The following is a 14,167-nucleotide window of genomic DNA, read 5'->3' as shown; positions in this document are numbered from 1 at the left end:
CAGTTGTGAGTGGCAAACGTGAACGCTACTGGTGGCGTGTGTTGGGGGACAGGGACTCGTGGGGGCACGGGCTGGTGGGTTTGTGCCCCGCAAAGGGCAAGGTGTGGGGGTGCCCATGATCCTCTGTGAGCTGGAGTGGTTCCTTGGTTGGAGAAGGTGACGATGGGGATGGAGCAGGTAGAGTTCTGTGGGAAAAACCTGGAGAACAGGAGGCTGACGGGAGACCTCGCGCTCTACAACTGCCTAAAGGAGGTTGTAGCGAGGGGGGTTTGGTGCCTTCTCCCCGGTAACAAGTGATAGAACGAGAGGAAACAGCCTCAAGTTGCGACAGGCGGGGTTGAGGTTGGATGTTGGGAACAATTCCTCCCCCAAAGGGCTGTCGGGCATTGGAACAGGCTGCCCAGGGCAGTGCTGGAGTCACCATCCCTGGAGGGTTGGACAGATGGAGATGAGGTTCTCAGGGACATGGGGCAGTGTCAGGAGTGGGGGAATGGTTGGACTCGATCTTGGGGGTCTTTTCCAACCAAAATAGTTCTGCGATTCTATGACTGCAAAGACACCAGGGTGGACACGGGTCTGTGAGGGAGGGTGCAAAACCTGCCTGTAGGGTGGGAGCTGCTTGAGACTCCCCCTCCCCAGGAGCCACCTGCTCCAGCGCGGCTTTACCGCGGGGCAGAGCGAACCGAACCGCAGAGAGGCCAGCGGCTCCTCCCGGGAGCTGCACCTGAGCACCGGCGGGGGGGTCGCAGCCCCGGGCCGGGCCGGGCCGGGCTCCCCGCGGCTCCGGGCGCAGCGGCGGGAGGCGGTGCCGGGGAGGGACGGCGGGCGGGCCCGGCCCCTCTCCCCGCCTCGGCGGCACAAAACGGGCGGCGGGGGCGGTCGGGCCGCAAACCAGCCCGCCAGCCGGGGCAGCGCCGGGCGGGCTCCCGGGGCCGAGCCGAGCCGGGGGGTACCGGGGCCGGCGGGGGATGTAGCGCTCAGCAACGCGGAGAACGCGGGGGCCCGGGGGAGGCCATGGCCAGCGTGCAGCAGGGCGAGAAGCAGCTCTTCGAGAAGTTCTGGAGAGGCACCTTCAAAGCCGTGGCCACGCCGCGACCCGAGAGCATCATCGTGGCCAGTATCACGGCCCGCAAGCCGCTGCCCAGGTAAGGGCTGCACGGGCGGGGGCGCACAGGGACACCCCCCATCCCGCCTCTGGCTGGGGCTGCACCACCCCGAGCCTCCTCCTCACCCCCAGTTAGTGCCCCCCCTATCAGGAGGGTCTAGGGCATCTCCTCCCCCCACCCCAATTGGGGACTGTTGGAGCTGGGGGTCCCCCGTGCCTGGGGCAGGGGGCTGTTGGCTGGCGGGGCCCCCTCCCGGGGCTGGTGCTGTGCTCCAGAGGGGACCGGGCTCGCTAGACTTTGGCAGGTGGTTCTCAGAGCCTGGGAGCTGGCTGCAGGGTGCTGCGGGGGGCCTGGAAAGCTCTAGCTGGGCTGTGGAGCGGGGGGCAGTGTTGGGGGTCATCAGCCAGAAAGCGTGGTCACCTCCATCCCTGCCTTGCAGACCTCCGTGGTGGGTGGCCTGCTGGCTGTCTTGTGTCTGTGTTGCTCCTGCACTGTGCACTCTTGGGAAGGTGACACCTGGGGAGGGGAACATCCCCCCCCCCGGCCTGCTGGACCCTGTTTTGGCACATGCGGGAGGCTGATGCACCCCAGGGAGGTGCAGCCTGGAGACCAGCGCTGCCCGGGACACCCACACACAGCCGTGGAGCGGGGCAGCCGTGGGACTGTGTCCCCCAAGTCTGCAAGCCGAGTGGTCTCAGCTTTGCTGGGCTGGTGCCTGCCTGCCCTGTCCCTCCTGCTCCTGGCGGGGCCCGTGCCCCCTGTGTTTGCCGGAGGCAGAGCAGGGGTCAAACCCCACGAAACAAGGCAAAGGGGCTGATCGTACACTCTGAACCACTCAGCCAGGTTATCACACGGGCAAGGGTCCGTGTGGCTTCCTCACAGCAATGCACTCTTGGATTTAGACTCGTTTTATTTTGCTGGCCGTCTCAATGTTGGTTAAAAATATCCCCTTTGCGCTGTTTTTGTGAGGAAAGGAGGCTTTTGCTGATTCTCCTCTCTTTGCTCTGTATTTCTACCGCTGGCACTCCCCCCTGGTGCAGGGAACAACCCGAAGTTTCATGAAGGCGATGGGTGGGTACAGGAGGGGGGCTCTGGGTGTTGGGGGCTCAGCTTGTACTGAACAGCAGGGTGCTCGTGGGGAGCGAGCTGTTTCGGATGCCTCCTGCTCCAGCAAAGGTGAGCTGCAGCGGTGATGGGGACAGGGTCCCACTGCTTGTGAAACAGGGGGATCACGTCTGCCCCCGCAGCCCAGCTGCCCAAGTGTGAATTTTTACAATCTCTGTGGTTGCCATTAATCAGGGTAGAAAACTGGGAAAGGCACGGCTTAGGCTTCCAAAGCAGAAAAGCAAATCCTGTTTCCACGGGCAGCGCTTGCAGGGCTTCAGCCTTCGTGGGGGAGAGGAGCCACCGTGTCTTCTTTCTCCCGTATGTCGGGCTGTGGTCGGCAACCGAAGGGGCTGTCAGTGGGCTGGGGGCTGGCTCTGCTGCCTCAATGTGTCTGAGTGAACCTCACTGCTTAAATATCTTGCAGTTGAGATGTAATGAGGCAACAAACTAGGGCATTGGGGAAATACAGCAAGCCCGAGTACCAGGAGTGATGTGCAGCTCGGCGCGGCAATCTGAATTGCCACAGACGTCCCAGTCGGGCTGAGAACTGTGGCAGGGGGGTTTGCAGCTGTGTTAAAAAGTTAACGAATACATGCACCTCTCTGTTTCGCCAGCATTGCCAGCTCTGGCAGGAGGGGAACCGTCTGCGCAGGGGTCAGGTGCTGTCAGCACATGGCAAAATGGACCCGCCAGCTCGGCTTTGCCGTGTTTTGCACCTCAGCACCAGCAGGTCCTGCACAACAGGGTCCCCGAGCCAGGGTGTGCTCTGTGCAGCCGGCGCGATGCCGCCGGGTCCCCATGTTGATGCAGCCCATCTCCTTTTGTCTCCTGGCAGCGTGTGCCACTGACCGGGGCCCCGGGATGTTCCCCGCCATGCAGCCATCTGCACCACCGCCCTCCCTACAGGCGTGGAGCGGGGGTGGCTCTGCCGGGGCTCTCCCTGGGGTCTGTGGGGTACTTGTGCTCCCCAGTGCCATGGAGGGGCTTTGCTGCCTGGGGGGCTGAAGCTGAGGGCTGGGAGAGCAGGAGGACCGCGGTCACTGGCTCCTCTCGGAAGGGCTGCCGGCTTGGTTTGCATCATGCCAGGCTCTGCTGGGAGCCCGAGGCTCTTGTCTTGCCAGGATCGTGCCTACGAGATTCCAGATCTTGCATCCCCAGGGCCCTCAGTGGGTCCCCATCAGGTACACAGTGATATCTCCAGCACCCCAAGCTGGCACCAAGTTTGTAGCCCAGCAATAGCCAGAGCCTGGCTCCTGCTCCACATCCCCTGGGAGAACTGCCCTGAGGTTTGCGGCGGCTCCTCTCACAGCTGTCTCGGTGCCCGGCTCCGCTCTGGGTTTGTTTTTCCTGAAGGTTTTGCTGCGCCGCTGCTCTGATCGGCCTCTCTTTCCCTGACGATGCTCCTGGCTAATTTAAGAGCAAATGACTGCGGTGCCAGCAAGCTGAGCGCACCAGAGAGGAGAGAAGGAGACCAGTTAGCCAAATGAAAAATTAAGATGACCATCTGGATTCCTGTTTTCTCCCACACTTGACAGCTGCTCCTCTGCAAACACCGCAGATCTCTGCCCTGGATCTGGCCCCGCGCTTCCCACAGCGGTGGAGGCGATGGTGTGATTTCTAGGTCAGCACTGTCCATCTCCCCATCAGTTTCTGCTGGCTGAACCTGTACCCTTGAGGGGTGCCAAGGGGCTCAGCTGTGACATGGGGGTCTTGCTGGGAGCCCCCACAGTGGGCATAACCTGAAACCATCCTCGCAGAGTGCCCTGGACATGGCTAAGGGCTCAATCCTACATCCTCGTGGGGCAGCGGTGGGGTTCCCAGGGCAGAAGGTGTTTGTTTTGTTTTTTCCCCCCTTCCAGCCCGCTCTGCCCTGTGCCCTGTCCCTTGCCACCACCTTGCTGCTCGTTCCAGAGATAAAGCCTCTTTAAATTCCTATCAAGCTCTCTGGGAGGTTTGGAGGGTTAAAGCTCTGCTAAACCCACAGTTCATCCTGAAACAAAAGAATACATAAATCCCTACCCTCCTGATCCTGCAGGGATGGGGGGCCATGGAGTCGGCCCCAACACAGCTTCATGCCCAGAGCAGGGCTCTGCCAAAGTAAATGGATTATTGACCAGTTTGCAGTGTGAAAGGAAAAGCCGAGGTGATGGGGAAAGGGGCTTTTCCAATTAACCTTTCCTCATGCTGGGCTCGGTGAGGCTTCACCTCCCATGATAAGGTGCCACCAGTCTCTGCCCAGCCTTTGGGGACAAGGTATCGCTGTCACGCTGTAGCCCTGGCCCTACAACCCGGATCCATCTTCCCCCCTCTTGGCTGGGCTTTGTCTGTGTCTCTTCCCTGGCCGTGCCCTTGGCCCCAGCGTGCTGACTGGGAGCCCCTTCGCACTCGCTGGTCTGACTTCTCCCAGTGCTGCTGTGTTTCATCAGTGCCCGTCTGCTGGGGAACCCGCGGGTGTTGGGGACAGCCAAGCTGGGAGATGCTCCAGGGTCCCCCTGGGACGCGGAGCTGGTGGCAGTCTGGGAGCTTGGAGGATGCTTTCGGGGATGTTTGTGTTCCCTGCTGCCACATGGCCCGTCGTGGCTCTGTCCCAGCACCCCAAACTCAGCTGAAATCCACTTCTCCACGCAAAGCGAGGGCAGTGTTTGGGGCTGGGGGTGCTGGTATCAGCTCCTGGAGCAGTGGGTGATGCCGGGTGAGCACCAGCAGCGCTGGGAGAAAGGCGGCTCCTGCATCCCTCCCTGCCAGATGGCCTAAGTGGGTCACGTCGGGGCAGTGCAGGGGATTTGTGCTTTAACCCTTAATCCCCCGCAGTGTGTTGCGCACGAAGCGGGGGGTGTGTGGCTGAAGTGGGATTAAACGCGGTTTCGCTCCCTGGTTTGCTGTGGCAGGTTATCTTGGAGATGGGTCTGGATGCCACTGCTGCAAACCTGCTGGGACAAGGGTGGCATGTCCTCCCCGGCTGTGTTGGGAGCAGGCAGGGGCAGTGCTGGGGTCAGCATGTCCCCAGTGAGGGGAAAAAGGCAGCTGCAAGTCACCTGTGACTTTTGGCTGAGCGGCGAGTACCCAATGGGTTGACCAGTTCTCACCCATCCCAACCTCTGGCTTTTTGGCCACACTTCAGTGGCCCTGAACCCCATTCATCCCGAATGGGCTGGTGGCCCCTGGGTCGGAATCCATCCCTCCGGCACATGGCCCCCCGCTCCCGTTAATCCTCCCCCTTGTCGGGCATCTGCTCTGCGGGAGGAGGCGGCGGCAGGGCCGGCCACGCCAGCCGCCTGGCTGCCATCTGCTCCCAACGAGCCCGGGTGCTAATGAGCCCGTGGCCCCGGCCCAAGCTGGGGGGAGAGGGGCTTGAAAAGAAAAGCAGAGGGGGAGAAGAAAAGCCCCTTCCTGGATGGGGGGGGGACTGTCAATAGGGAGGCTTTTGTCTGTCCCTGCCCTCCGGCTCCAGCTGGCTGGCGGTGGGAGTGGGGAGAGCTAATTAGGCAGCTTGGGAGCTGGGGGGAGGTTGGGGGGAACTGGGGTGAAATGAGCAAGGGGCAGAGCCAGGGATGTCCATGGGACCCACTCCCTGCTGTTTGCAGAGCCTTCCTCCTCCTCCTCCTCCTCCTTCCCCCTGGCCCCATCCACCTGCCTCTCTGCTGGACCAGTGCTGGGGACTGTGGTCCTGCGGGCTGCCCCGGCAGGATGAGGGACACCTCTGTCTCCAGAGGGGTGGCCTTGCTGGCATGTTGGCAGGATGGACCTGCCCCAGGTTGGGTGGGATGCAGTGAGTGCTGGGTGGCACAGCTGGGCTCAGCACCCATGGGTGCCTTAGCCAGGTGACCCAGCATGGGATGGTGGACAAGCACCTAAGAAAAGGGACCTTTGGAAGCCCCCAGAGAAGCCCAAACCCACCCATGGGGTCTTCTTAGAGACTTCGGGCTGGGGCAAGCATGGTATTGATCTCCTCTCATCGTCCTCCTCTTCAGATGGGAGATGAAACTATGGGGAAGAAAGCAAAAGGGGGGTGAGTTCGCTGGCTGGCTGGAGAATCATTTTTGTAGAAATATTTGGTTTCACCCTTGAACAAAACCTCCTACAGATGTTCCCCTGGCTATCAGGGAGTCCCTGTGTCTTGAATGAGGCTGTTTCATAGAGGTATTCAAGTGTGGAGCAACAGGCCAGGACAAAATGTGGTGGTTTAGGGACTTGTGGGGCCGATGCCTGTCCCTGCACCGGGTCCGGCCAGCCCCTGTCGCCTCTCATGTCCCATCCCTGGAGAAGGAGCAGAGCAGGGCTTTGAAACCCCGTGCATGCATTCGCATCCCTCCCTCACGGTCTAAATAATAAATATTAAGGGCTGCGAGGCCCAAAATAATAGTAGCAGCCACCCCAATTCCAGGGATTGCCAAGGAGCTTCTGCCCACCGGTGGGTGCTGCGGTCATTGTCCCCTTGCTGTCACCATCCTGCCTCTGCCATCCAGGGCAGCCAGTCCTGTCCTGTGTCCCCAGCTGTGTGTGGGGGGGTTCCCTCCGGATCCCCAGACACAGGGGATTTCTCCTTCCACAAGGGCTGTGGCTGGAACTGAGCCCTTTTCTCCTCAGCTCCATTCCTATCCTGTTCCCACAGCTCTGTGCTTGGTGGCTGGACCTTTCTATAAGTACATTTTTCTGTAAGATGAACTTATCAAAGGCAAACCCTGTGTCACTGAAATGAAATCATTTCATGCATGACCACCCTTTCCTTTCCTTCTCTTTTTTTTTTTTTTCCTCCTTTTCTCCCTGTGGCCACTGAAACCTCTTCATCATTGCAAAGCCCAACTCAGGCAGCAAAGCCCAACTCAGGCAGCAAAGCCCAACTCAGGCAGCAAAGCCCAACTCAGGCAGCAAAGCCCACCCGCGTTTGGGCTGCAGGTGCTGCTGGGGCTTTGCTGGGTTTGGCCTGTGCCTGGGGCTGTGGGGGCAGGACACCCCCTCCAGCAGCGTGCCCAGGTCCAGTGTCCAGGTCTTGGTGCCACCATCGCCCAGCGAAGGCCACACGACCCTCTGCGGGACGCTGGGTGCTGCAAAACCGGCTTCTCCATCAGCTGCTCAAGCCGAAAGCGCTGACAAACAGTGGGAGTTTAAAAATAGCAGGGTTTTTTGCACGTGGCGGTAGCACTTTCCGTGCCAGTGCAGCAGGGACTGCAGGAAGGGCTTAGGGAAAATAAAAGTTGGGAAAAAATATCTATTAAAAGCTTTGTTGGTGTTTCAGGCTGACTGAGGTGGGTCTCCCAGCCCGTGGCCAGGGCAGGAGGCAGCAGGGTCAGGACTAACTGCTTCACTGATGACCCATTTAACACTTCATGTTTAATTTATGTCTTGTCATTAATGAAAGAAGCAGCAGCTGCTGCTGCCCAGCCCAGGCCGAGGGCTTTGTGTGGGGCAGAGGTGACAGCGGGGGCACCAGGGAGGGCACAGGGGTCGGGGTGCTGGTGCGGGCTGCAAAGACCTTCGTGCTGCTGAGCCCTGGGGGTCAATATCAGATGCCCACCTCACGTGCAAGTGGTGAAAAAGCTCCGAGACCCACTGGCCATGATGAGAAAATGAGTTTTCTCTGCCACTAACACCAAATTCCAGCAGCACATCATCTCGGTGGAACTCGATGGCACTTTGGCAGTGGGCTGGTTGTGTTGAATTTATCTCCGTGCCCGTGGGTGCTTGGGAATGTGCATGTTGGGATGTGACTGGAGGAGAGCGGGGAAGGTGGCTGTGATTTTAGCTGCGTTACTGTCAGGATGAGGAATTACCTATTGCCCAGCAAGAGAAATATTTTTGCATTAAGCGAGATTTCACAGTTAAAGACCACCTGCTGAATTAATCTGTGGGTCAGCTGGAGCTGCCGTATAACCAACCACCCACCAAAGTGGTGCATGTATAACTCCAGCGTATAGTAGCACGTAAATGTATCATAACTTATTCTCTGCTGCTCCATCACCTGCAGCCTGCGGGGCAGCCCTTCTCGGTGGGGCAGCTGTGGCACACCGAGTGTGGAAGGGCTGTTCAAGCTTTGGCCCTTGGAGGGTATTTGCCTCTGAGCCTGGTGATTTCAGCTCTGCAAACCTATTGCCTAGAGAGCATTTGCCCTCGTCACATCCCCCCTGTGTTGATCAGAGCATGGCCAGGTTCGTTATGATGGGGTGAAGCAAGACAAGTGGGTTCAGCACTGCTTCTTCCAAGAGGTGGGTTTTTGTTTGCCGAAATACTTCGATATCGGGAACATATTGGGGGGGAGTAAAAATGCAGCTATCTGCCTGTCACAGCCGCCTGCCCCTTTGTCTGTCTGTCACTGCGTGTGAGAGAGTTGCTGAAGGACGATGGTGGGTAACGCGTGCAGCAGCAGGAGGTGCAGCGGGTCTGGGTGGGCAGCGCTGGTGGAGGAGCAACAGAGGGAGCTGATGATCATTGCAGAGACAGGGCCGTTCTGCAGCCCAGCCCGCCGGGGAGCGGTGGAGCACATGGGGTGTGCCTGCTAACTGAGGATGGACGTGATCTGTTGTGACCTCCTCTGGCCCTGTGTCCCCAGACCCTGGCTGGCTGCCCCGGGGGTCCCGGTGCAGGGCTGAGCTCTGCAGGACACAGGACAAGTTCTGTGCATCTCCCCAGGATCCCAGGGCATCCCCAGATACAGTGACTGAGCTGCCTGTTCTGTCCGATGGCTGGTGAAGACACTGGCACTGCTTTGGGCCAGTCCTTGTGCTCTCCTAAACATTTCCCACGGGTGTTTCAGGAGCCAGCACAGGTGAAGATTGTCGTTCAGATGTTTTGGAGGGGTTTTGGGGTGTTTTGGAGAGTCCAGGCTGGCAGACACAGTGGTTTTGTGCTCCAGGCACATCCCTGCCCACCGCTGTGCTGGATTGTGTACCTGTGTCCCTGTCCCTGCCCTCGCTGTGACTGTGGAGCATCTCGGACAGAGCCAAAGGCACAACACCCGCAGCACATGCCAGCAGCAGGTTTGGCCCCACTATTTGCTGCCTTGTTCCAGTGGTTACTACCCGATTCCCCTCAGAGGTTCCCCAGAAGTGTTTTCTCCTCCCACAGCCCCAATTTCCCCATCCCTCCGAGCAGGCTTAGATGCTCTAGGGCAGGTTCTCTGCATGGGACCTGCCACCATGGGGATGAGTGAGTTAATTTGCAGTAGGAGTTCGGGGGCTGAAGAGGTGCCTGCCGGCTCTGCTGGGCTGAAGGCACGTTCATCCCTGATTAATGGAAACTGAAAAGCAGGATCCTGAGGACGAACATCTCCTCTGCCATGGGCTGCGCTGCCAACCCTCGCCCTGCGCTGCCGCCGGGTTTGTCCCGCGCAGAGCAGAGGATGGCGGGTCTTGTTTTGCCTTTCTGCAGCAGAAAATTGGGCAGCGAACCCCGCAGCCGCAGCCTGAGCCCTGCCTGCGGATCCAGCACTGGGACGCGGCCACCGTCCCGCTCCCCCCGCTCGCCCTCCCCACCCCGGCGGTATCGATTCGGCCTGAACTCCCTTTAACGTGCTGTGATTTCTCTCAATTAGGCTTTGAGCGAGGCCTCTGTGGCGTTCGATAGAGCCGGCCCCAGCGCGGTGCCTGGACCAGGACGGTCCAGGGGGAGATGCTGGGAGATGCTCCCACAAACCCGACAAGAGCATCCCTCTGCATCTTGTTTTCCCCAGGAGGATAATCGCATTGCTTAAAGCTTGCTCCTTGTCCCCTCTGCCTTCCCTAGCTCTTTCCATCGCTTGGACCTGGTCACTTTGCTACCACAGGCCATAGGACAGATTTGCCGCATTGTTAGCTGGTTCAGCTTCCTAATTTAAACGAACACCAGACCTGCATGGTGCCCCCTGCTCTGTGCAGGAGCGGCCCTGTCACCAACCAGAGCCAAACTGAACCCGAGCAACCCTCATCTTCCCATCCCCAGCACAGCCACCCTGCTTTCCCCTTTCTCCTTGGTGGCTGTCATCGCCTTGGGGACATACTTAGTTGGGCCTTGGTGTCACATTGTTTCCGGCAAACTAATGGGCAGAGTGCTTGTTTTCAGAGATTGTATAGAGCAGAAATCCCTGCACTTCATCTCCAGCTGCAATTACCGAAGCCAAGTCGATGCGGTTGATGGTAATAGGATGGTAACACTGTCTGAATTTGTATTTAATGCTGGTTCCGAGGGTCTATAATTTTCATCAGCGCCACATGACTTTTTATAGAACAGAAAAATGTGAGAGCAGTTAATGAGCTGTAATTCTGGAGAGCTTCTGCCTTGATTGGGACTAATTATTTTCTTTATAAAAATAATTAACAATCCACACAACCTATGGCGTGAAAGGCATGTGGCATTAATTAAACCATGTGGTATTTTCAGTGCGCCTTTATCTCCCCTTTCCCAGCACACCCCGAATAGACGGTGGCATTGCACAGGGAAAGCCAAGCTGGGCACAAGCTGTATTGGGGTTTGGGCTTGTACAGGGCAAAAATGACAGGTCCTGAGTGAGGGGGCTGCATCCAAATCCCCCCCGCAGCCTCTTGGCCTTGCACGTATGATAAAAATCCTCATTTGGGTAGGAAAAGCTGTTTTGGGTAGAATACGGTGATGGTTTTCATGCTTGGGCTGTCCGTGGGGTGCAGATGGGACGCTGGGGATGTCTCTGTGTTTCGGCTGAAAAGCAGCCAGTGGGACCCCAGGACATGTGCAGAAGGCTGTGCTGGGTGCTGTCACTTGCGGTAGAACATCGGGATGTCCCAAAATTGAGAGGGTTGTTTTGTACGGATTGAGCCCTTGTTCTCCAGCGTTCCGAGATCCTGGAATGAGTCCCAGGTGAATGTGCCCCAGCGCCAACAGCGCAGGGTTTGTGCATGCTTAGACACACACTTACATAATATATAGTTGTTAACAAGACTAATTCTTCTATTTTCCTGGAGGTGTTCTGAGAACTAATGAATATATTTGCATAATCTTGATTTTGTTTATGAATAATTCTGGATTATCCAAATGTGAATAACACCGGGGCTTTGCCGTTCTAGATTGCCTTTCAGCTGAGGATAGCGAAGCATTTTACAAATATTAGTTCAGCCTCACAAATCCCAGCAAGCTATGAAATTATTATTACACCCAATTAAAGATGGATGTGCTGAAAAGTGAAATGATTCTCTCCAGCCCCTCCTGGCTGGGTCTGCCAGGAGCTCCCACCTTCCTCCTCCAAACCTTCTCCTTAGGGAACAGCAAGCCAAAAAATATCCTCCCACTTGTTTTTTTGGGATGATTTAAAACAATGTTCAGAGTTGCAGGGTGGTGTGGATGGATGGGGAGAAGACCTGGGAGTGAAGGGAGATTCTTTTCTGGCTCTGACCCCCAAATAGCCCTGGGTGCTGCAGCACCGAGCACCCCAGTGCCAACCTCTCCCTCCTTGGAGTACAGCAGGAGGATAAAAGGACAAGAGGACAACTCTCCTTGACTTAAAACCCCCTCACCAGTCCTACCTGGGCAGCTGGCAGGACCACCAAGGTGTTTCCCATGGGACCACGGGGTGTCGTGGGGAAGGAGGGTTTGGTTTGACCCATCTCCCACCCACGAAGCTGCAATTCTGCAATTTCCCAGCTCCGCTGATGAAGGAGATGTGATACAGGGGCTCTAATGGCCATAAAATCCCCTGGCAGCATGTCGCGGCGGGGCTAAAGCCCATTTACCACCTCCCTTCCTGCGCTGGGAACGTTGCAGGCTCGTCTCACTGGCAGGAGAAATCTGTTGCTTCATTCCTTTCCACAGGAGCTAATTGCTGCCCACGCGTCCCCAAGCGGGGACATCTGCTCCTTGTGGTGTCACTGAGCCCTCCCGGCCCCATGTGGCCCTGGGCATCCTAGTGGGATGGATGCTCAGGAGACAAGTCTCAAATGGGAGAGTGCCCAGGGACCGCCGTGCCTCAGGACACCCGGATTGGAGGCACCCATTCGAACGCACCAGCAGATCTGTTTTGGGGGGAAATGAGCATTTTTTTAATGTTGGAGTCGTTTCAAGTTGAGCCCTTGGGATTGCTGTTCGTTAGCTGTGTGAACAGGTTGGGGTTTTTTGGAGTTATCTGAGTGTTGGGGCCTCCAGTGTGTTTTTCCCTATTCTTCCAGTGGTAATTCACAAAAAAGAAAATTAAGGAAGAGGAGGAAAGAGGTTTGTGTGAGTGGCAAATGGAGCATTGCTGCTCTGAGTGCAGATCTCCAGCCGTCTTCTCCTTGCTGCCTCTAACATGCCTTATTACTAATTCATTTTTAAAGTGATCTCTCAGCGCTCCCAGGAGCTCCTGGTAACTGTGGACTTACAGTCCCCTATTTGATTAAAATTTAACAAGCTGTGTTATTCTCAAACACACTAGTTTGCTGCTGTTCGCCATACCAAACAGCATGGGTTTTTGGACAAAGGAGGGAATGGGCACATCGCGGAGAGCGCCCGTAATGATCAAGCGCCGTGGATGTGGCATCCTGTCCCCTGTCCCTGCCACCACAGATAGTGACCTTCAAAGAGATCAGCGCTTCTGTTCAGTTTGTTGTGTTTTTGTTTCTAAACCCTGGAGCTTGGAGCGCCCCAGCCCGGGGGTCGGGGTGTGCAGGGCTCCTGTGCCGTGCTGCAGCTCAGGGTAGCGTCAGCACTGCTGGCTCTGCCTGCAGGCACCAGCGGGAAGCCAAGCCTCCTTTCCTATTCCCTGACGGAGGAGAAAATTGGCTCCTTTACAGGCGTGGGAACCTGCAGGGTGTTTGTCTGAGGAGGACTGGAGGATAGGAAAGGCACAGGATTGTCCCACAGCGTGCAGGTGCTGTGTGGCGCAAAGCACCGCAGGGACCTCGGAGCTGGCAGCGTGGGAGGCACAAGATGCCGGAGAAAGCGCTCGAGATGGGGCAGCGGTCCAGGTTTCCTTTAGAAGCAATATGCCCGCCTGCCATATTCCTGGGCTTTATCGCCGCTGCTGCTGGCGGGCGGGCGGCAGAGCCATCCCGGGTTGCTGGCAGCGAGGGAAGGTGACGCCGAGCCCGGTGAGGCAGCCGGGAGCTGGGAGGGCTGAGGGATGGGAAGTGTCCCCAGGGAGAAGGAGACCCAGCCGTGGGGACATGGAGAGGCTGTGCTCACCCTCCTGCCTTACCTTACCTAAGATGGTCCAGGTTAGCATGGCTTTCCCCCATGTTTTACACTCCACCAGAGCTGTCCATCCCTCGTGGCTCAACGGGAGCCACCGCCAGCTGGTGCCCGGGCCAGAGCCGTCCCCGCGGGCTGCGGCCACACAGCATCCCCCGCAGCATCTGCCACCCACCCTGGGCCTCTTCCAGCAGGGAAGCTCCTCTGTTCTGCTTCAACCATGCATAGCAAATCAGCTGCTGGAAAATAAAAAGCCAAGCTGCTTTTTTGGCCTGGGATGTGATAAGAGCGGTCGTTAAACGTTTCTGGAGTCCAAGAAGCAAAAGGAGCTGCTGCTGCGTTTGGGCTTGCAGCAGGACGCGTGTTCCTGGGAGCAGGAGGCGGGGGAGAGTCACAGTTGGCAAAAATTGGATGAAAAATGTGTATTACGGAATTGTATTTCTCTTCTGTGCTTAAACCGTCTCAAGAAAACCACGCGCTTTTCTGCAGCTGGTGCCTCTGCTGATGCACGGAAAAAATAGCGGGGAGAAGATTAAAATGGAACTGGCTTGGAGTCTGTGTAATCAGGGAAAATATCTCGGTGATTTGCTATTATAATTTTCAATAACAAACTGCAGGGCTCCTGCCGCACTAATAATAACGGTTTGAATGTGGTGGGGGAAGAACCTGCCGTGGGGTGTTTGTGTGTGTGTGTGTGTTCATGGGAAGCACTTACAATTTTTCCCATCTCCTAATTTTGAAGAGGTATTTTTAGTGCATATTTCAAAGAGCTTTACGTAAACACATCTGCTGGAGTTTTGGCTTGAAAATGTCTTTACAACCTTTTTTCCTGTCCCCTCCCTCTCCTG

General features: G+C 57.2%; 1 protein-coding gene across 2 annotated transcripts in view; it reads left to right on the top strand.

Moving 5' to 3' along the window:
• Nucleotides 1–1,002: 1,002 nt before the first annotated feature.
• SRRM4 (serine/arginine repetitive matrix 4) overlaps nucleotides 1,003–14,167 on the top strand; it is a 44,664-nt gene continuing 31,499 nt past the window's right edge. For both annotated transcript variants that reach the window (XM_082066017.1, XM_082066016.1), the window contains exon 1: nucleotides 1,003–1,145. In XM_082066017.1, the coding sequence (XP_081922143.1) occupies nucleotides 1,015–1,145 (131 nt within the window). In that variant the 5' untranslated portion in view covers nucleotides 1,003–1,014. The remainder of the gene's footprint in view (nucleotides 1,146–14,167) is intronic.

The sequence above is a fragment of the Streptopelia decaocto genome (genome assembly GCF_964273445.1).
Source record: "Streptopelia decaocto genome assembly, chromosome: 15".
Taxonomy (NCBI): domain Eukaryota; kingdom Metazoa; phylum Chordata; class Aves; order Columbiformes; family Columbidae; genus Streptopelia; species Streptopelia decaocto.
This window is presented reverse-complemented; position numbering and strand designations above follow the sequence as displayed.